This window comes from Manis pentadactyla, chromosome 3 (genome assembly GCF_030020395.1).
Source record: "Manis pentadactyla isolate mManPen7 chromosome 3, mManPen7.hap1, whole genome shotgun sequence".
In the NCBI taxonomy this organism is placed as follows: Eukaryota; Metazoa; Chordata; class Mammalia; order Pholidota; family Manidae; genus Manis; species Manis pentadactyla.
In genome coordinates this window covers 195,407,833-195,430,375 of record NC_080021.1, presented here as the reverse complement: position 1 = coordinate 195,430,375, position 22,543 = coordinate 195,407,833, and the positions used below count along the sequence as shown (strand labels likewise).

Genomic DNA, 22,543 nt, shown 5'->3' with positions numbered 1-22,543 from the left:
CCTTTTCCCCAGCCCCTGGAAACAATGAATCTGCTTTCTGTCTCTATGGATTTGCTTATTCTGGATATTTCATATCTATGTAACATAATATGTGGCCTTTTGTGTCTGGATTTTTTCTCAGCATAATGTTTTTAAGGTTCATTCCACATCATAACATGTATCAGTACCTAATTTCTTTTTATGGCTGAATATTCCATTATATGGACATGCCACATTTAAAAAATCTATTCATAAGTTGATGGATATGGGACTGTTTCATCTTTTGGTTACTGTGAATAGTGCTGCTATGAACATTTGTGCACATGCTCATTTTACCTCAATTGTTTTCTTGAATGTCCGTTTTCAATTATTTGGGATATACTGTTTCAATAGGAGTGGAATTACTGGTTCATACAGTAATTCTGTTTGAGAAAGCACTGAGAAACTGCCAAATTGTTTTCCATAGTGTTTGCACCATTTTACATTCCCATCAGCAACATATAAGTGTTCTAATATCTGCATGTTATCAACATTTGGTATTGTCTGATTATAGCCATCCTAGTGGATATGACATGGTATCTCATTGCAATTTTTATTTGAATTTCTGTAATGTCTAGTAACACTGATATTTTTTCATGTGCTTCATGGACATTTTTAAATCTTCTTTAGAGAAATGTCTATTCAAGTGCTTTGCTCATTTTGCTGTTAAGTAGTAAGAGTTCTTTATATATTCTGGATAGTAGATCCTCATCAGATATATGATTTGCAAATATTTTCTCCCATTCTATGGGTTGCCTTTCATACTTTTGAAAATAGTATCCTTTGAAGCAAAAGTTTAAGTCCAATTTACCTATTTTTGTTTTTGTTGCTTGTGTTTTGATGTCATATCCAGGAAACCATTGCCAAATTCCAATCATGAAGATGTACCCTTATGTTTTCTTCAAAGGGTTTTATAATTTTAGCTCTTACATTTAGGTCTTTGATCCATTTTGAGTTAACTTTTGTATATGATGTGAGATAGGGGGTCCAACTTCATTTTTTTTGCATGTTGATATCAAACTGTGGAAGCATCATTTATTGAAGAGTATCTTCTTTCCTCATTGCAGTCTTGGCAATCTTGCTGTAAATCAGTTGACAATAGACACATATTTTATTTCAGTACATTTAATTCTATTCCATTGATCTCTTTGTCCATGTGTCAATACCATATTGTTTTGATTACCATAACTTTATAGTATGTTTTGAAATCAGGTAGTAGTTTTCCATTTTTATTCCTTTTTAAGATTGTCTTGGTATATGCAATCCCTTGCAATTCTACATGAATTTTTTAATTGCCCTTTCCATTTCTACACAAAAAGACCGTTGGGATTTTGATAGGGACTGCATTAAATTTGTAAATCTGTAAATTGGGCAGTATTACCATCCTAATTATAATAACTCCTCCAGTCCATGAACATAGATGTCTTCTCATTTTCTTATGTCTTCTTTCATTTCTTTTAGTGGTATTTTGAAGTTTCAATGTAAACATCTTGCATTCCCTTGGTTAAATACATTTCTCAATATTTTATTCTTTTTGATCCTATTGTGTATGGAATTTTCTTCAATGCCTGTTTAGACTGTTCATTGCTAGTGAGTAAAAATAAAACTGCTATCTATGTGTTGATCTTGCATCCCACAGCAATGCTTACTTGTGTGTGTGAATTCTTTATGATTGTCTCTATGTAGGATCATGTCTTCTGAGAACAGAGATCATTTTACTCCTTCCTTTCTAACTTGAGTGCCTTTCATTTCCTTTTTTTTTTGACCTACCTGTCCTGGCTAGAACCATCAGTACAACATTGAATAGAAATGGCAAGAGTAGGTATGCTTGTCTTGTTATTGATCTAAGGGGAGAAGCATTTAGTCTTTCACCACTGAGTATGATGTTAGTGGTGGATTTTTCATAAAAATATCCCCCACTGCTGTCACAGTGGTTTTTCCCCCTAAAATGAAAACATTATCAAGCACTCCTTTGCTTAAAATCCTTCAATGAGTCCTGTTTTCTTCAGTGTAAAATCAAGTCCCCTATTATGGTCCATAAGGCCCTCATCTGATCCCTGCTGACTTCTCCAATTTCACATCTCCACTCCCATTCTTCATTCAGTACGGATCCACAGACACATCATTTTTATTTCCAAAGGTTTGTGGTTTTTTTTGGTATTGTTAATGTACAATTACTTGACCAACATTATGGTTACTAGACTCCCCCTATTATCAAGTCCCCACCACATACCCCATTACAGTCACTGTCCATCAGCGTAGTAAGATGCTACAGAATCATAACTTGTCTTCTCTGTGTTATACTGCCTCCCCCGTGACCAACCTACATTATGTGTGCTAATCATAATGCCTCCTTCCCCACTCATCCTTCTCAACACCTTCCTTTGGTAACCGCAGTCCCTTCTTGGAGTCTGAGTCTGCTGCTGTTTTGTTCCTTCAGTTTTGCTTTATTGTTACACTCCACAAGTGAGGGAAATCATTTGATACTTGTCTTTCTCCACCTAGTTTATTTCACTGAGCATAATACCCTCTAGTTCCAGCCATGTTGTTGCTAATGGTAGGATTTGTTTTCTTCTTATGGCTGAATAATATTCCATTGTGTATATGTACCACATCTTTTTTATCCATTCATCTACGGATGGACACTTAGGTTGCTTCCATACTTTGGCTATTGTAAATAGTGCTGCAATAAACATAGAGGTGCATATGTCTTTTTGAATCAGGGATCATGTTTTCTTTGGGCAAATTCCTAGGAGTGGAATTACTGGGTCAAATGGTCTTTCTATTTTTTAGCTTTTTGAGGAACCTCCACAGTGCTTTCCACGATGGTTGAACTAAGTTACATTCTCACTAACAGTGTAGGAAGGTTCCCTTTTCTCCACATCCTCACCAGCATTTGCTGATCCTTGTCTTTTGGATGTTGGCTATCCTAACTGGTGTGAGGTGATATCTCATTGTGGTTTTAATTTGCATTTCCCTGATAATTAGCGATGTGGAGCATCTTTTCACATGTTTGTTGGCCATCTGAATTTTTATTTTGAAGAAGTGTCTGTTCAGATCTTCTACCCATTTTTTAATCAGGTTATTTGCTTTTTGGGTGTTGAGTCATGTGAGTTCTTTATATATGTTTGATGCTAACCCCTTGTCAGATATACCATTTACAAATATATTCTCCCATACTGTAGGATGCCTTTTTGTTCTACTGATGGTATCCTTTGCTGTACCAAGCTTTTTAGTTTGATGTAGTCCCATGCGTTCATTTTTGCTTTTGTTTCCCGTGCCTGAAGAGATGTGTTCAGGAAAAAGTTGCTCATGTTTATATTCAAGAGAGTTTAGCCTATGTTTTATTCTATGAGATTTATGGTTTCACGAATTACATTCAGGTCTTTGATCTATTTTTAGATTACTTTTGTGTATGGGGTTAGGTAAGACACCTCATTTCTTTACACATGCTGTTCCCTCTGCTTGGAACACAACCTCCCTTTCTCAAAAGGGTTCTTTACCTTATCATATCCCTGCTGCTCTGCCCCTAACACCTTCAGGTAGTCTCTGTGCTACTTCTGAGTTAATTCTGTTAGAGCAGCTGGCACAGTATATGACAATCATCTGCTTACCCCTTTGCTTTCCTAAGCAGACTGTGAGGTTTTGGAAGGCAAACACTGAGTCTCTCATTTCTGTATCCTTTGTCTTTGGGATATCTTTGGAGTAAACAAAGACTCCTTTCCATCCTATTAATACTTAGGAATGTTATCTTTTTAGTTCTAAAAGAGGCTGATTTGGATAAGGATGACATAACAAATTCAGTTCAAGAATCAGAACTTATGTGCTGGGACTTTATCAGCTCAGCACCTCCAACCCCAATTTGAGAGCCATATGCAGGTTATTTCTGCTTTCACAGTAACTTGGAGAATGCACATACTTTCTTCATCAAAGAATAAAATTCTATAAACCTTAGTGGTTTCATTTCTTTTCAGGTTGCTACTAAGTTTAAAGTATTTAATGCCTCATTGTACTGTGATCATATTAGTCCTAGGGTCGAGTATATTTATTTCTTGCTTTTGTCTTTGCTTTTCGATTTTTATTTTAATAATCTGATTGTATATATGCCATTTGGAAGCAAAGTGGAACATAATATGTAAATACACATACACTAAAAATATATTGCATTATTATCATTAGCAAAGAAGCACAAAGATGGTTAAGGTGACAATTGGTAGAGCAGAATTACAGCCACTGAGACAAAATTTGTCTGTAGTTACTTAAGCCACACAAGCCTTTGTTAGGTTGGGGTCTCTTAACTGAAAACCAGAAATTAGGTAGACTTTCCTGTTCGGGGAGTGGAAAATAATTTTATTGGAGTAGAGAAGTATTTTAAGGCCCTCAAAATCTCCAGCTGCCTTCTTTTTATCGTTACAAATATTTTGCCTCAGACAGCATTGAGAAGAAAAGGTAAATACTGCCAATATTCAATGAGTTAGACAGTCAGAGCCTGAATGAACTTGACTGTCTGGTGTAAGTCCCTATCTTTAAATGAAGGGGTGACATACGCTCTTCCTGAGGGCAGGCTTCCACAAGTTCTTTTCCTTCCCTCCCAGATCTAGTCAGTCAACAGGCCTCTTAGATTTCCCACTTTGGAATATTCCTCTTCTGCTGTTCTCTCTCCCAAGTCTCCCACTCTTAGGCTTCCCTGCGTCGTCACAGGCTCCTGACAGCTCTGTTTAGATCTGAATGCACGTGCAAGACTCCCGAATACTCCCGAGTCCCCCGTCCTCCACATACGCAGTCTCGCTCTGGACATCCTGGATGGCTGGTGTTTTGTCACGTTGCTATGATTGCTCATTCTGTTCCTCTGGGTAGAATTTTCTTCCCTCCCTTGGCCTTCCCTTTCATCATTTGCCTAATTCCTGCTCATCCTTCAAGGCTTAGCTCAGATATTTCTAATGACCCCAACAACTCGTTATGTGCACCCAGGACACCCCGTGCCTCCCATCATAACCCTACCTTGCTGTCGATCTCCTTCATTAGGCTGTGAGCTACTTAAGATCAGGGAGTGAATATTTACCAGTGAGTTCCCAGAATATAAATCTGGTGGATCAGAGATTTCAGGAAATGCTTGTTGAATTAAAGGGGGTACACTTAGCACACTGCTGTGGACTTACTTACTAAATGCATATGAAATGGGCCTCACTCATGGTATTTTCCACAAAATGTGAGATGTGGATCTCTCCAACCTCACCAGTCTAGGCTTTCTACTTTTTCCCTAATCCTTTGAAATTTATTACATCCTCTCCACTCCTTCCCTTGGTTTAATTAAAAAAAAATTCTTAATTCATTTGGATTTGACTTAAGAGTTGTGTTCAAACTAAAAGCCAACTGTCCTAAACACTATTTATTAAATGAATTCTTTCTTACTCATTTGAGGTATATCCACAGCTTTTGTTAAATTCTTACAATAATAGAATTTGTTTTGGGGACTTTCCCTTCTACTCCTTTGGTCTATTTTCACATGGGTTTAGTTACTGTCATTTTATTCTACTTGGCTACTTGCTTAATGTAACTATATGACTTCGTATTAAGAACTATAGAGGACTACTTTAAACATACAGATAAGGAAAGAAAAAATTAAATTATTCATATTCCATTATACAGAGATAACCATAATAATTATTTTGAGGTAAAAAGGATGGCTTTCTTAGCTGCCTTTCTTAGTTGCCTCTCTAGTCTGACAAAGCTGGCCAGGGAAGTTTTAACTACCTAGAAAGCTTTAAGACTTCAATTGAAACTGCTGATAAGCCCATGAAATGGTTTAAAAGCTTAGCTTTGTGTTTTCTGGAATCCTAAATTTAACCTCGGTGCATCTTCTTAAGTTATTTTCTCAGGATTTGGACAGTTAATGCACAATATCAAATTAAAGGCACAAAACATTTCTTAATTTTAATGCTACTTGGCCACAATAAAAAAAAATAATGTGAAGATGCATGGTCTGGTGGGTTGGTTCCACAATACTTAATCAAAGATAAAAGGCCAAAGAGCCTCCCTCCTAGGACACTTGTCTCTTTCTGAACCTTTCAACATCTGTAAGAGCTTTGAGCCATTCAGCTATTTGAAGCTCAAATTTTGATATTCAAAACTTGACTTACATATTAACCTGGAGTGCACAAGTAGTATGCCTCCTAAAAGAAATCCTCTAGATTTTCCCTTATTTTCTGAAATTTAAGACTGAATATAGAGTATACTTCCCATAGTCAGAGAAAGAAAAAATTTCTGGGTGCATTTTAGGAGATGTGAGGATTTCAAAGGCTCTTTAATCCCTAGGTAGTCTATATAACAAGAAATTGTGTAAATCTGCATCAGAACCATTCCCAAAAAGAATTAAAAGTCCAGGCGCATTAATATTCTTCAGTATCTTAAACCCTTTTGTGTTTGAGGATGCCTCACAAATGTTACAGAACAACTCCTTTTGGCAAGATTGTATAGAAAAACTTCCACAGCTATGATCTGGGAATTATTTACATTTGCTAATGAAAAAGTCTGTACAACAGCCTCTCAAGAAAAATCCAAAATTGCAAAACCAATCAGGAGAGGTTTATTGGTATTGCAGAAGGCATTCCACTTCTGAACACCCCTTTCTTAGTCTCCTTCAGTTTATGTGGGGAACACACTACCAGGCCCAAGTGTTTTCCACAGTAAACGTTACCTAACAGGCTTTTCTACTCTGCCTGATGACTGAATTCAGTTGCAACTGTAGCATTCACGGGGCAACTCTGACTCCAGCTAGGAAGCCTGGCCAGGCAGTGGATGAACTTTGTACTTTAGTTTTTAGTACATTTATATTTCATACTTCAAGGACCCTAGTACATACTGAAAGATGCTAGAAAAGAACAGCTGAGAAATTCTAGGGCACCCTTGCAGCATGCTGACCTAATCTGAAACCAAGATGTTGCCCAGGATCACTTCCTATTGAAGAATAGCAGAAAATATATACCAACCAAAAATACAGCTGTAGGAATTCAGACATTCCACCCCATGCCACCCCATAAAATGCTGCTTTGCTGCATTGATTATGTTGAGCTGTAGGCACATGAAAAACAGCAAATGCAGAGAGAGGCCTTCTCTGAACTCTCCTTATCTGCCTAAAGATAGATCCTCCAAAAGGAACTCAGCTGTCATCAATCCCCTTTCTTTCTGGGAGTTTCATCAACAAGGGAAGAGTGACACACACAGGAGAGGACTAGAAGGTGAGGCCGCATGCACACAAACTCTCACACACCGCCTGTCTCCCATTTAGTCTTCTAAGGGCCCATTCCCCTTTCCTAAAAATTATGTACTCTCCCCTAAGAAGCCTACCCTCCCTCCCCTTTTCCTATTAAGGTGGTATTTAAGCTTGAATTCCAAATCACCTCAGGATGATTACTCATTTTGGCTTGGGTATCTCACATGTATACATGAGGTATACAAGTTAATAAATTTGTGTTTTTCTCTCATTAGTCTGTCTTCCATTACAGGGGTCTCAGCCACGAACTCAGAAGGGTAGGGATAAAAACTATTTTCCTCTCCTACACTATTAATCACCACCCTGGGCACGGGAAAGTGTTACAACACAGTAGACAATGACATTCTTTCCTATAAAATTTTATTTATTACATAAAAATTCTATACATTTGTTAGACTAAAATACAGTTTTCATTATAATTCTGGCAACTGAGTCAGTACACAGAGAAAACATAGCATTAGATTAGCACTTTTTTTCTAGTTTGTATTTCTGCACAAGAAAAACATTTCAAAGCTCCATTTCATATAGGCTCATTGTACTCTGAAGCCAGATGGAATTCCATCCAATTCAGAGCTCTTGGAAGCTAATTTCCCAACAAGATTTGATATATCCAAGAAAGTTAATTGATTATACATATTTTTAAAGTCCTCTGAGAGCATAATGCTCTGTCTGTAAAGTCTGCACTGTGTCGATAATGACAGTCACAAATTCTAGGGCTACAGCCGTGTCTGTGGGGCATGTTCAAGCACCTACATGTTTGTTTCCCCACCTGAACACAGTGTGGTGACACTGCCATAAGGAAGAAACTCATACAATGCTCAGGTAAAAGATCCTGAACTATGGAATTCATGGAAGGCTTAACTGTGATCCTACACTGGTAATGGACAAAGACAAGATGTGATACAAAAATTCATTTTGACACTATGAAACAGGATGTAAATGACAGAAAAAAAAAGACAAAAAAGGCATCAGACTGAGAAATATGTGAAACCACAACAGACTTCTCACACTGGACAACATAGTAGTGAGGAAAGGAGACACAGCGATGTGCACTTTCCGTTCAGATCACCCATGTACACTGCGCTGGGCCTGACACTGGAAGTGAAGGCTCAGAGCCTGAGAGATCAATAGCAGGTCCTGATTGCAGTGACTTATCTTTAAAGCTTGGCTGCCTTATTCTAGGAGCTTTATTCTAAATTCCAGGAGTTCAGATAGGCTGTGCCACCAAGTTCTGAAAGCTCGACCTTTGGTCTGCTTGTAGATGCTTTTCTTTGGTTGTTTTTCCAGAGGCTCTGTCATTTTGTTTGGTGCCCTCCACACTTTTTTCCCCACCTTTTTGTTTGTTAGTTGTGAAGCTTTTTTCTCCTTTAGTCAAATCAGTTAACAATCCACTGAACTTACTTCAGTAGCTGTAAGACCTATCTGAAGTGCATTCAGTGGTCAAGAATATTCTGAGACAATATAATTGAAACTTCTTTTCATTATGGAGCTCGTAGTACCCTTTTACAGGAGGGAAGAAACCAGAAAACCACACAGCATAGTCTAGTAGCACTAAGGCAACACAGGAGAAGAAAGGTAACCATCCCCATGTAATGTCTCTCTCTGAAAATCAAAACTAGCAAAAGCAAGAGGGGCCAAAAAAGAACTTCAGAACACAGACTACTGGAACACAGAGGGTGGGGAATATTTACTGAACAGCCTGTCTCAAATCATCATCCCCTAAAGCTGTCATATTATTGTCTTTCATTCCTGTGAGGTATCTAATACAACTTAGACACACATACAAAATACTGGCCTGATAGTCAACATGATAAACGAAGAGTGCTCACATAACTCTAGTGGCAGGTAGAGCCATTCATGGGATGCTGGCTGTAGCTTCACCCCAAATCTGTACCCATTTACTCAAATCTTCTTTTCAATGCTTACTTTTACTCACTTGGAATGGTTTAATACATGTTCCGCAAAAAACAAATGCACACTATATTCCTAGCTGACAGGATGGTGGATCAGATTCACATGTGAAGGCCAGAACATTCCCTTTAAGTCACACACTTCTATGACAAAAGGACACATCAAATGTAGATACTTACACTGGATTTAGGCCCTTTTCCACTTGATATGGGAATTTCCACCCAGGGTCTCTTCATTGGTTACTGTGGAAGTTTCATTAAAGCTCTCCTGGGGATGTGGGGTAGGGAGCTGACTTTCCTCCTTTCTTCATCAGCCAGTATGAGATTTCCAATGCTCTCTTCAGCTTGAAAATGTAGGCAATGGTTTGATTTCTGACTATAAGTCATGACCCAATGGAATCAAATCTTAAAAGAACTTCAAACTCCTTTAAGGATTTCTGCCTGCTTTTTCAAGGGCCCCAAGGGCCCTCCATGTAGATGTAGCACCTTACCTGTTAGTAAGGTGCAGATGTGAAGAAATCCAAGTGCTTCCCTAAAGAAGGAGGCTGGGGTACAGGTGGGGAGGGAGGCACAGTTCACTGGCAGGGTGGTCCAAGGCTGCTCTACTGGATGATTAGAAAACACTCAAAATAGGAAACACATCCCTGATTTAAGTAGGGAAGAAAATCAACTTTTGAATTTCTCCCCCAACATTTGCTCCTCCATTGTCCACTAAAATTTATTTTTGTCAATTGTGGACTACACTGAGTTTGCTGACTTATCATCTTCAACTGTTCTTGGTCACGTTGATTGACAAATTTTTAGACAGAGATCTATGGATAATACTAGGCCACATATGTCATGTCTAAGAGACAAAAAGAATTAGGTATTTTGGTGGATAGATAATTACAAGGATTCCTTACTCATTTCTTCTTCGATTTTCCTGTCCATTGGAAATAAATCTGGTATCTTGCCAAAAACTACCCCTGGACACACCCTCATACTTCCAAGGAAAGAAATTTACTGTCTTCAAGAGTCAGTGTTGACCTTCTTGTTATTCATTCAGATTAGTGTGGTTTCTATTTCTAAAACTGGTACTAAAGTCTTCAAGTTATAAAAATGATTCCAGATCAGAAGTTGCTAAGTACCATCTTAAAAGTATGTTCAGTGGAGGCCTAAACACTATCTCATTTCAAAACACATTATCAAACCAACTTTACAGCAGGCTTCGATTTGTGTTCATAAGGCCCCGAGGGGTTGGAGGTGGGTGGAGGCTGTAGCGTAAGGGCCCAAAATTCTATTAGCACTTTAAATGTTCAAAGATGTGCTATGTCTATTTGAGAGACAGTCCATTGCTTTCTTAAGCTTCTCAAAAGATTAAGAACCTGCATTTGAAAACCAAATTTTAAGTTCAGTCTTAGCAAATGAAAGTGATTTCAGAAAATTTCTTAAATGTTGGAAAATTATAATGTTTAAATGTTTGCCTAGATCTTAACTAGACCATGAGTAACCTGAAACCTTTATTATTCTGAACTCCCTGGTCTGGAGTGTTTATTCCTCAGGAAATCATTAAGTAAAACTGAGTATCAAAACTGAATAAAATAGCCCAATATTTGGGTTACTAACAATTTCTTATCTTTTCCACAAATTAACTAATGAATTCCTTTAGAAAGTATCAAACTTAAACCCTGTCCATATAATTTACAAAAGTTATCACTGTTCATGCAATACTGAACTGAAACATCATTTTCTTTTTGTACACATATAAAAATCAAGGAGATGGGGAAGAAGGAAGGGGAACTACAGTATTTCAATAGAAAAGAAAGGTTTACCACAGAAATTTCCAAGTTTAAAAACTTTTCATTGATGTTTTCTATATGAAAGATATATTCAAAGATTTAAATCTTGGATTAAAATTTACCTCTCAAATTAAAACTCAGAGAATAAGAACTTGCTTCAAATTTATAAGGTTTGAATGGGAAAAGTGCGTTATTTTAAATTTATAAATGTTCACAACATGTTTAGTTTTTTTGTTACTAGTTTTGTATTTGTTATTAGTTTTTTTGTTTGTTAGCATCAGATTTTCTCTTGGCATATTTAAAGGTCCTGCTTTGAAAATCTGGGCTATGTGCCGTTAAACAAAGATGAACTAATTCCAAAAGCAGCCACTGAATATGAACAGTGCCTACTTTTCAAATGGACTAACATGCATCCTTAGTTCACAAAGATACATGAATATGCATTTAAAGCAAAAGGCATTCTATGCTGTGAATATATAATACACAAATCTCTGCTTTATACATTTACTTACAAACCCAACATTTTCCAATATATATTCACAGACCATATCTTAACAACTCTAGGCAAGCCATTATAGTGCATTCCTGTCAGATGGAATATATGACTACAGAAATTAATGTGGCAGGTGCATGGATAAGCCTCCAGACTCAGGATTTTAGTTTTTGTTAAGTAGCAGTAAAAAAGCAATAGAGAACTTATTGAAAGGTGAAAGCTTAAAAACCTTTCTGAAAGACACTCCTCAGAGGCTATGTTAAGGCTACTGGAAACTCCAAAAACTCAAATGAAGTTACTAACCAAAAATAAAATAAAACATTCAGGCCACCATGATTGGCAGCTCTGGTTTTGCAACCAACCCAGAATTTTACCTTGCAGGAGGACAGCGAGCACCTCCTGACATGGCCTTTATCAGCTACTAGTGGTGTGTGATGGAAATGATCGATGCCTCAGGCACTGATAATGGCCTTGAAAATACTTCGTGCCTGCAGTTCCCATTGCCAGCTGTTTCCCAGAACAGGATAAGGACGGGGTGATCTCCTTACTACCCTCCCACTGAGATGAAATTCTGAAACTGTCCTGGGAAGACAAGGGAGCCCTTGGCAGATACCAAAGGTCAGTGGTACTGGTTTTTGGCATCTTAATGCCCTTTGCTGAAACAAGAAAACAATTAGAGTAGGAGAATATCTCTATAAAGGAAAATTTTATTTCCATCATACTTTAAAAAAAAGACTCAGTGAGTGCCCCCTCCTCAACCATTATGTAAAAAGTCTGGGGATCAACATGCAGTTAAGCTACCTAAATTGCAGTGACTTAGGACTTAATCATGCTACAGGACAGGATAAAAGCTTTAATCCTAAACATTAAATACTGCATTAAATGGTTTAAAGGAACAACCTGCTTTGAGCTCTGCTCATTCATGCAAGGATTATACAATCTCAATGCCCTAGCTAAATTCCTAATGTTTACCTAACGCATGGGTAAGCCTCCTATAGAAGATGGGTCTCTTGGATTTAAACGGAAATAGTAACTTTTTCCCCTTCCATATTATATTATGGCAGAGCTTACTCTTGAGCCTGGAAGTCTAAATCAGACACTGGAGCTTTAATTATCTCATGGCAGAAACCCTAACAATACCCTGGTCATCACAACCAGCATTTACACCAGAGGACTCCAACTGTGAGTCTGGGGATATGAGTCCTGAACACAGTTTGGAAGATCCACCACAGAAAATGACAAAAATCACAACACAGAGTCAACGGTTTATAAAATTATTCAGGTAACCACATTTCACAGATAATTTTTGTTTGCCGTCTATTCTTCTCACTTGGGCAGCAGATGGAGGCAGCGAGCAACAGCAGTAAGGCAGCCCATAGCTAGCTGAAAAATGACTTGCAATGAATGAAAGAGGTGGCAGGAATATCCAAACATAACCTCAAAACACTTAAATATTGCTAAAAAGCTCTGGTGAGGCTTTATAAAATGAATCAAGGAATGAAGCTTATATGAGAGTGATATTCTATATATCAAATATCTCTCTGTGTGTGCTTGTGTAACATATATGCATATTTGCATATATCTACCTATATGGCACACAAATTTACTTAGGGAAAACAGCCTGGCAATTAATTTGGAACTCAAATGACATGGTTACACATAGATCATAATTTCTAAACACAATGTTAGTAAAACAAAATTTATTTGTAAAACAGGACCTGTTATATAAAATGGCACACAATCAAGTTATACAAAAATACAAAATTTCTTTCTGATTACAGTTCTAGTTGCAAATAATAATTAGAAAGCATTCCTGGTGGCTTCCAAATAGCTGAGATTACAAGCATATGGAACAGGGAACATCAAGAGTTCGTGATGCTGGGATGTCCAAGTGAGTAGAACCTATTTCCCAAATTCAAGACTTTCGTCAAGTCATTTTAGAGGGATACCTCCTAAAATAGCTAGCTCTGGAATGTCTTCTGTTTTGATACCCATCTTCCAGACTTTTGCCAATCCTAAATTTAGTTCCCAATGTTTCTTAATGTCCAAAATCTGTGTGGCTATGAAACAGAAGGTATTCTGAATTTTCTTACATGATTTGCTCTCTATTTGGATAATTGTTAGTTACATAACTGTGTTTATTCCATTTCAAATGATTTTTATAAAAGAGTACAATGATATTGTCTGGCAACATTAGATGATAGATGTTAACTTCTAGAGAATCATTTTTTTTAATTGTTGCTCTCACAATGTTGATTTCCCAGATCTTGCCAAGACATGAACTTTTAACTATGTGTGTGTGTGTTCTTTTTAATCCAGACTCTTATTGCAAATACTCTGAAAAATCAGAAATATTACATGAGCTTTGAAAAGAAACCAAGGCAGTTAGCAAATTTTAGCCTAGCTTGAGTAAAGAACACGGATACTTAAAAAAGAATACAATTTACCTTTTGAGGCAATTTAAAGGTCCAACCCTTTGAAAGGAAGCACATTAGCAAACAGCTCCTTATTAAGCCCTAGTGACATTAATAGTATACATTTCCATAATACCAGTCTAATTCACTGTCTAATTCTGGTAGGAGGCAATGCTTTCTTTCAAAAGATTCTCCTTCTGTGGAATGATAAAATGCTGAGGCTTTTTTTTTTTTTTTTTTACAGAGCCTGTATTTAGTGCAATAAGTTTAAAAAATTTGCTCTGAAATATTTACTTTACATTAACAAAAATAGCTTTTCTTAAAAAAATTGTAACAAAAAGGAGTTATCGCATAAACAGATCATGAATTATTCTTAGCAAATTACACTTTTTTTTCTTAAAGCATTCACCATCACAATAAGCAGAACAATGGAATATTAGCCATTCATATCTGGTAAGCTTCAGGAATAAAAAACAAAAAACCCCAAAAAACCCCCAAACCCATCCCCAAACAAAAAGTTCAACACTTGAAGATCAAAATGTTAACCAATTCTTCAGTTAAACATTGTAGAATTCTGGATACTTAATGAATTAAGCCAAGAAGAGGAGCACCTGCCAGTATATTGTCAGATTTTAGAGCAAGCATTTGAATAAAATAGCCACGTAGCCCTAAGCCACTAAAGTCCCTCTGAAGCAGAGACCCACGCACTGAATTTTCAGTGCTTTGTATTCCCGTTTTTCTCCCTTCTTTATTCCTCCCAGCATTACTTCATCTGCAAACCAATACACAGAAACCTAAAGGCTAAACTAGCTGGGTGCCCCAGCTTCCTTTCAAACCAGGCACACAAATGTGTGGGGGATGCTACTAAAATCAAAAGTGAAAGAAAGACAGAATATAAGAAAAAAGTTTGCATAAGAAAGATTATCTACTCTTTTCTTTTTCACCTACTCTCTTATAGAAGCATTAGGGTAAACTACAAATACCTGAGGAGTTGGTTACTTTTTAATGTTGGCTGACAAATGCATGTTATTATGAAAATTCCCATACTGGGCCACTTGTATGTTTCTAAAAGTAAAATGACATGGCTTCTTTAATTGAGGAAAACTGATTGGAGTCATTCCTTATTTATCTGAAAGAATATGCCTAGTCTCATTCTACTAGGACTTATGCATCAGTAAAATAAGACCTTGATTTTATGCACACATCAGGGAAATCATCCCTGAATAAACCTTAGACAGGATTCAGTACAATTATTTTACCTAATTTAAATAACTAAAGTTAAAATCTCCTCTAAGTTATTAAAAATGTTAATCAGATATGAATTTTAACATTTCCATTAAGACAGTTTACAATTGAAAACATTAAATGACGGCAGTTGCCTTGTAAAAGCCACCCGTATGAAAGGAGTACATGTTTGACAAAAATAAGCATAAAAAAGGTATTAAATCCCTGTCCCTTTTCTCTGATTTTGGCTGATTATGTGTGTGTGTGTATATATATATATGTATATACATATACATATATATATATACACACATACATATACATATATACACACACCCACACACACAAATACATAGTTATGTGTATATATTGTTTTGGAATGTCAATGGGTTCCATAACCGTCGGCTAGGTTCAAGCAGAACTTGCTCCCGAAGCCTAGAAAACAAAGTCATACAGAGTATAATCTTAGACAATTACCACTGAAAGGAGATCATGAATGATGTACAAATACAGATGGTCACAAACAGCAGCAAAGCAAAATGGACTGAGAATCCTCCCCTGAAACTATATCCCAGGGGCTCAAATTCCTATGAATGTTGAAAGTCACCCTTCCTTTTAGATAATATCTGAGATATGCACAGAATACATTATGTTGTTTTAGGCCCAGGTTTTTTCTTCTTTCCTCTGTAAATTCTTTCCTGTACAAGCAGATGGTCAGAAAATCTCTTTCTTAAACCTCTATATTGCATTGGAAAATTTTTCTAAAATCATTTTCAAATTTTATAGAAGGACCTCACAAACCTAAGTTTTCTTAACTAGTGAGGTTTTCTCAAAAAAAAAAAAAGCCCAAGAGAAAAACTAGAAGTACTTATATTTAGTTCAGTGATCCCCTGTCAAAAGGAAAATTTGAAACATCATTTTCCTGAATATCATTTTATAAGCTAAAAATAAACACTAAATTAAAATACCCCATTAAGGAAGAAGATAGTGAAATGAGCTCAAACAGCAGTGTTTCCACAGACATAGTAAAATAGGTATGATGCTCTTTTATAGGATGTTCCTTTAAGGGAACAAATAACATGTAAACTAAAGCAAGCAAATACCAATAAGTAATCTTAAATTCTACCAACCCCCCAAACTTTAAAGTAGAATTTCTCAGATAATTCTTTAGGGCCATGGACAAGATGGCAGTGGTAGTAGTAGGTGTCAACTCTTATCATACATACTGTGACAGAGAGGTAAGAATTAGAGGTACTGATGTGCCTAAAAATTTAACTACCCGGTGGGCTACATTTCACATTTATCTCCTGGGGAGTTTTTTAACCACATAAAACATTATTCTTAGGGAACAAATGCTACAATGCCCAAAGCACCAGAAGAATGATGAACATAAAAGATGCATTTTGAGATACAGCAGATTTGAGGCACAGCTATTAATCTGCAATGAAATGATGAACAACATAAAATAAAAGCAAATACTGAATGAAGATCCTAATGCATTTTTTGAGTTAGAGGACATTAATTAAAAATTGAAATTAGTATCAGGTGAAAAATAACCTCTAAATTTTTGGCTTCTGGTAGAATGCCGCATAACCTGGTCAATTCTAGTATTATTACCTATGAGTTAGGGGTTTTGGTAGGAGAGGGTATATTAGCATTCTGGTCTACGACAATTCATCTCTCTTTCACTAAAGAATAAGATAGAAATATATGCCAATTCATGGTTAAACTGGCTAGTCTTAAACCTCCAAATTTTTCTCCCTTTCTTTAAATGCTTATTACTTAAGAATAATTTAATGGAAGCTTCAACAATGGAAGACAGAAAAGTTTAAGGATGGTTTGCATTTTAAGATTTTACATGTTTTAAGTTTTAGGCTTGGAACCTATTTCCTGAACAATAAGGAAACCAAAGAGTGGCAAGAAAGAAGCCTTCCTCATTTTTCCCATATACCATAAGGAGGTCGGCAGAATCTTCACTACTATTCCCTTCAGCCTATGTAAAAGTTAGGGGGATACAGAAAGGAGGGATTCCCTTCTTTGGGCAAGGAACCGGAGGGAGGGAGGGCTGATTGGCACCTTCTTGCCTGCTCTGGCTGATGAACACTTAAACTAAGAGCTGGATGACCATTCTATACCCTTTGACTTATGATTAGACTGATCTTTGCGTTGGGAATTTAAACACTGACATTTTGACTTTATAATTATCAATGTTACTAAATGTGCAAAACCAAAATAGGCCCTGGAAGGGGTTACAGAAGAAAGAGTTTATATCTAAACATTCTGCTGAGGCTTTATTTTAGGTTGAATATGTAATCATTATGCCTATATATATAGCCCCTACTCCTGAAACTAACCCATTTCATTTACTCTTACATAGTGACATGGGCTTGGTGTATACTGTATGTTTCTTAAGTTGGAAATCTATAAACCAAATGATTTATTACAATATAAAGAAGAAAGAAAAGAGAGTCTTCACCTCACACTTTTGGGCATTATTTAAAATTAACTGTTTAAGGATGCAAGCTATTAGATAATATTTTGAGATAAACATGCTATTTAAGGACAATATATTTGTAAAGTAAATAAGCAGTAATTAGAGCAAAATGAGCTATGGACATCTGTCCTTATGCAATGGTGAGAAAATTTATGGGAAAAGCAACTCAGGATTCTCTTAAACTGATTAAGGTGATCTTCTCAAATGAAAATAGAGTGGTTTTGTATATATATTTATTTTATTTTGTGTGTGTGTGTGTATATATATATATATATATTCTCTGACCAGATATAATTTATCCCTCTCACAATTATGCTGAGGTTGGAGAAGACCAGTTTGTCTTACTGAGTGGGAATTTGCGTATGTTGATGGAAACAGCCTTGTTTGCTACTGAAAACAGCTTAAGAAACAAAGTAAGTACAATCCAGGCAACAGAAGAAAAAGTCAGTAAAGGGGAAAAGACAGCAACATAAACAAAGCTAATATTAAAAAAAGAAGGAATATGAATTTTAGCAAGTTGAAAGGAATTACTATTATCACCTTCCAAAATGATAAAATCAAACTGTCAGTTCACGTATTACAATTACACATACAGTCTGATGAAAACTAAACACTGACAGTTAAAAAGAAAAAAACAGAAACCACAATTTCACCGTAGGGACAAAAATATCCCCTACCCCGCCGTGAACACTGAAGAAGATGCTGTTCCTTTCAGCTTACTTTTACAGAAGGTGGTCTCAGTTGTGACAAGAATTCTGCCATCCAAGTGATGGGTAAACACACAAACAGAAAGAGCAGCATGTCCTGCGTGACACAGATAACAAAAGCTTCTCCTGAAGAAGTGCAGTCAGTGAAGACAGAGAGAGAGAGGAAGTGAAAGTGAAATTCTTGGGAGGCGGCCACCTCCTCATCTCCACCTACCATCGGTTTGAGCTCTCTGGCATCAGCAACGCCTCCCTTACCAGCTTCTTTCATTGCTTTCCTACTGTTTTCCACAAACTCCTGCAAAATATGGACCACATTGGTTAAGTTCTTAGGCCCTTGCAGACTTCGGCTGGTAGATGTAAACTAAAGAACATTTACATTTTTGACTCCATATGCCATAGCAATAAGTAATAGTTAAAGAACAGATAAATTTGAGGGGATGGACTACACTCTGATGATATGAATCTTTTTTTCCATCCGTTCACTGTGACAATATTATTAGGCTCAAAGAGACAATATTAGTTTTATCTGGAAGAAAAATGCCTAACATTAAAAAAAAAGACTATTTTCCCACACTTAGAATATTGTTTAATTTGTTGTTTTATTTTTTACATATCAAGGTTAAATGGAACAACAAGAATGTTTTACTCCGTAAGTCTCCTCTTTAATATTTGTACCCTATAAGGAACAAGAAAGCACTGATACTACTAAGCACATATTATTGTTTTTACCAAACCATAAATAAGTTTCTTGAAAAAGAATGTCAATCTGGCCTTGAAATTACCCCATAAAGCAGGAAGACAGGGAATAACAACCAGAACCTGTGGTCAGAAGTAGTTAAAATGGGATTATGCCCCAAAGGAAACATTTCCATCTGCCAAAGTTTATTGAACACATCATTAAATATCCACATCATTCTTATAGAAAAAAACTAAAAGGAGAAAAGTTGTATTTTTCACTTTGCTTTTGATCAATGGCTTAAAAAACAAACAAAAAACCTCTTTTTCTAAATGCCTTAATCACAAGAGAGATGGAATGCTCATAGGTCAAATTCCATTATGAAAACAACCAGTTAGAATAATTTAGACATTATGAAATGTCCAAAATTTAGTTGATGGTTTTCAGTAAAAGAGATAATCAGTACCAAATGGTTAGTTAAATCTTTTGGAATATCTGTGATTTTAAAAAAATCTAGCTTATTTATTAGCATTTGTTTTAGATTTAACTGGATAAATCATACTCTGGGAAAACAGCTTGTTACCTCAATGTTTAGTCTTCAGTACAACCCACTCTTAAGAAAGGAATATTTCACAGCTTAATACAAAGTACAATTTTTAAGGAACATCTTTAATTTGGTAGCATCTGACAATGACAATAGTATTTAAACCACTTTAATATGTTTTCTAAATTTAAAAAAAGCTTTGATATTTTAATATAGGGATGCTGCAGAGACTATGTTAACTATAAAGAAACTGAAAATAGTATCTGTGTAAAGGCTCAGATCTTGACTAATAGAAAATAATACTACCTGCCAGGCACGGGTTTGTTTAGTCGTATTCATTACAAATGCCTTCCATTTGGCCTGGCATACTTAGGATAATGAGTTTGAATGGAGTTGACAGCAATAATATTTGGAAAGGTGGTTGATGGAAAAAAACAATAGGCACTACAACATGGGAAATAAGCCTTTTTGTCTTTGAGCCCTACTTCAGAAAAGGACACTTAGAACAGCAGTGGTCCAAAGTCCTAATTCAAGGGCTAAAAGTAAGGTTTAAAAAGTCAATGGATATCCTCTAACTGCAGAGAGGGGGCAGCAGTATGGAATAGTGTGAACTCAGGACTATTAATGGGTACTGCTCTAGCTAGGAGGATTTGAAATGGTCTCGCGCATGCCAAGAGAGACTTCTACCCTGATTTCCTCAAGACTAATTGCATTCATGAGTGCTGCAGGTTTAATTCTGAATTACTCAGTTGCATATAATGGTAATTCAGTATAAAGACTGTTTTGCAAAATATTTTTATTAGTATTTTTATCCCTAAAGTCATCGAGGGTACCTGAAGTACTTACCATCAGCACTTTATCCATATAGAATTCTCTGCCAGGGCTCCCATCATTGTATTTTGTATCAATGGCAAAACACAAGAATAATACATCCACAACCATTTCGTAAATGGACAGGAAGCAATGAGCAACCAGGAAAGCAAAGAGGCAGACAATGATCAGAGGCAGCACCCATACTGTGTAATCTTGCTGGTAGTTGAGCAGCATAATCCCAGCCAAACCTGTGCTGCAGACTATCAGCACCTGGAGCAGAGAGAACAAAGACTACATTTACTATCCCATTGCAGAAAACCACCATTCCTTCATTTGCAGACTTAAAACCCTCTTTACTATTTATAAATCCGTTCCGTCTCAAATTAGGAAGCATAATTCACGTATACCCATATACACATGGATATACATATACATGCATAGAAATGAAAAATCATCTTTTCAATGATTCTGGTTTACACTAAAAATAATCAAGTTTTCCAAATGTTATGCTTGTTCCCTACAACACTTATTTAACACGTGTAGCAATTTTTAAGACAAATATATGCATATTTTAGAAAAAAAATTATGCACATTCTTAGCACTCAGAAGAAAATTACTAACATTTTTAGGGTATTGCTATGCATTTTTTTCTAAAGCAGTTTTACATACATGAAATAGTATTACATAAACTAATCATTAAAAGCTTTTCACTAATATTTATAGTTTCATTAGAAGTGTTTCATAAATACTCAGCTACATAATTTCATCTTATGGGTAACTTAAAATTTATTTAACCATTCTACAACTGGAGACATACTGTTTTCAGATATAAATTATGTTGAAACAAACATCTCTAACAGCCTTTTCTTTGTTTCATATGTTGTTTCACATAGGATATGTAATAAATTTAATTTGATTTGCTAAGAAGTTTAGATGTGGACTGTCTGCAAGGGAAGAGTTTGCCAAAACATCCATGCTATAAGAACAAAAGGGCTAGCCAATTTGCTTACTGTCAAGAACCACGTGCGCTGATGCTTTGTCACCTCACATGTGGCACTTGAAATTTTTTATGGTTCTTTCAAAACATTTTATTTCAGCTTTTCAATAACCCTACAAATGGTTTATGGCAAGCTTTATCATTCTCATTTTGCAGACTGGGAAACATGCTCAGAGATGCTAGTCAACCTTCCCAAGGTCACAGAGTAGAAGAGCAGACACCATCCAAAAAATGGTCTTATGATGACTCCAGTGATCTTCCCAGGTTAAAAATTCAGCAAACACTTGGATACTGATACAAAGCAGTAACAGGTCCTAATGAATCCTAGACACATTCTTGCCCAGCCCTTTACTTGGTCTAGCATCCAGCTTTAAGTAACAAAGGAAAAGAAAGAGTCCTCGAACCACAGCGGCCTTTCCTTGTGTAGTGCTGCGGACAGGCTGACTGAGAATCCTTCTTCTGCCTTTTCCCTACCATTTATCAACACCAAAACATCTCTCCTTCACTATCATCTTAATCAGGGGTTACAATGCATTAGATGACACTTTGGTTAAGCTATAAACTTATCCCCCTTTCAGATGATTTCAGGAAGCAAATCTGGATCTGCCTAATACTTTGAAGACACCCCCGCCATTTCTGTGGCAAAAACATATCAATTTTCTCTTAGAGTGACTTATTTTTCAGGGGTGATTTCCACAGGTAACTAATCACAACCATGTTCTTTCATTCTTTCTGGTTTCAATTTTAGAAAGAGTTATTTTTTTGTACCCTTCCTCAAATTTTTTACATCCACCCTATAGGAGGACTGAGGTTCCTGATGCTCTCAATATGCCACTTAAAGTTAAACCACATTTGAAATGTTAAAGGTAATTATAGGTAGAAGGTGTGACTCAGACAAACTAGATGTTGAGACAAAAGCTACTGAGGTGGTAGGTTGGATATTGTCAAGTAAGAAATAACTTCAAGAATTAGTGATGTTTGTCTAAAAAGGTCAAAGAAATGTAAGAATTACTCCCAAATATAATAAAAGGGTGTCATGCATTTATTCAAGCACCGGATACATTAACGGCTCTCAAACCATAGTGGGGCTAGGTATCACTTGGGGAATTTGTGAACAATGTAGATTCCTGGGTCCTACCCCCAGGCTCTGATTGGTTAGAACTAAGATGAAGCCCAGCAATATTCATTTTAAAAGTACCTCA

At 36.4% G+C, this 22,543-nt stretch overlaps 1 protein-coding gene across 4 annotated transcripts in view; it reads right to left on the bottom strand.

Annotated features, from left to right (window-relative positions):
* Positions 1–22,543, bottom strand: part of SLC44A1 (solute carrier family 44 member 1) — a 178,020-nt gene that overhangs the window by 26,024 nt on the left and 129,453 nt on the right. For 2 of the 4 annotated variants that reach the window (XM_036903289.2, XM_036903290.2), the window contains exons 14-15: positions 20,378–20,614; positions 15,462–18,606 (exon numbers count right to left, since the gene is read on the bottom strand). In XM_036903289.2, coding sequence (XP_036759184.2) covers positions 18,316–18,606; positions 20,378–20,614 — 528 coding nt within the window. In that variant the 3' untranslated portion in view covers positions 15,462–18,315. Of the gene's footprint in view, positions 1–12,725; positions 18,607–20,377; positions 20,615–22,543 lie in introns of those variants that run through there. The other 2 variants (XM_036903291.2, XM_036903292.2) reach the window with 2 other exon arrangements.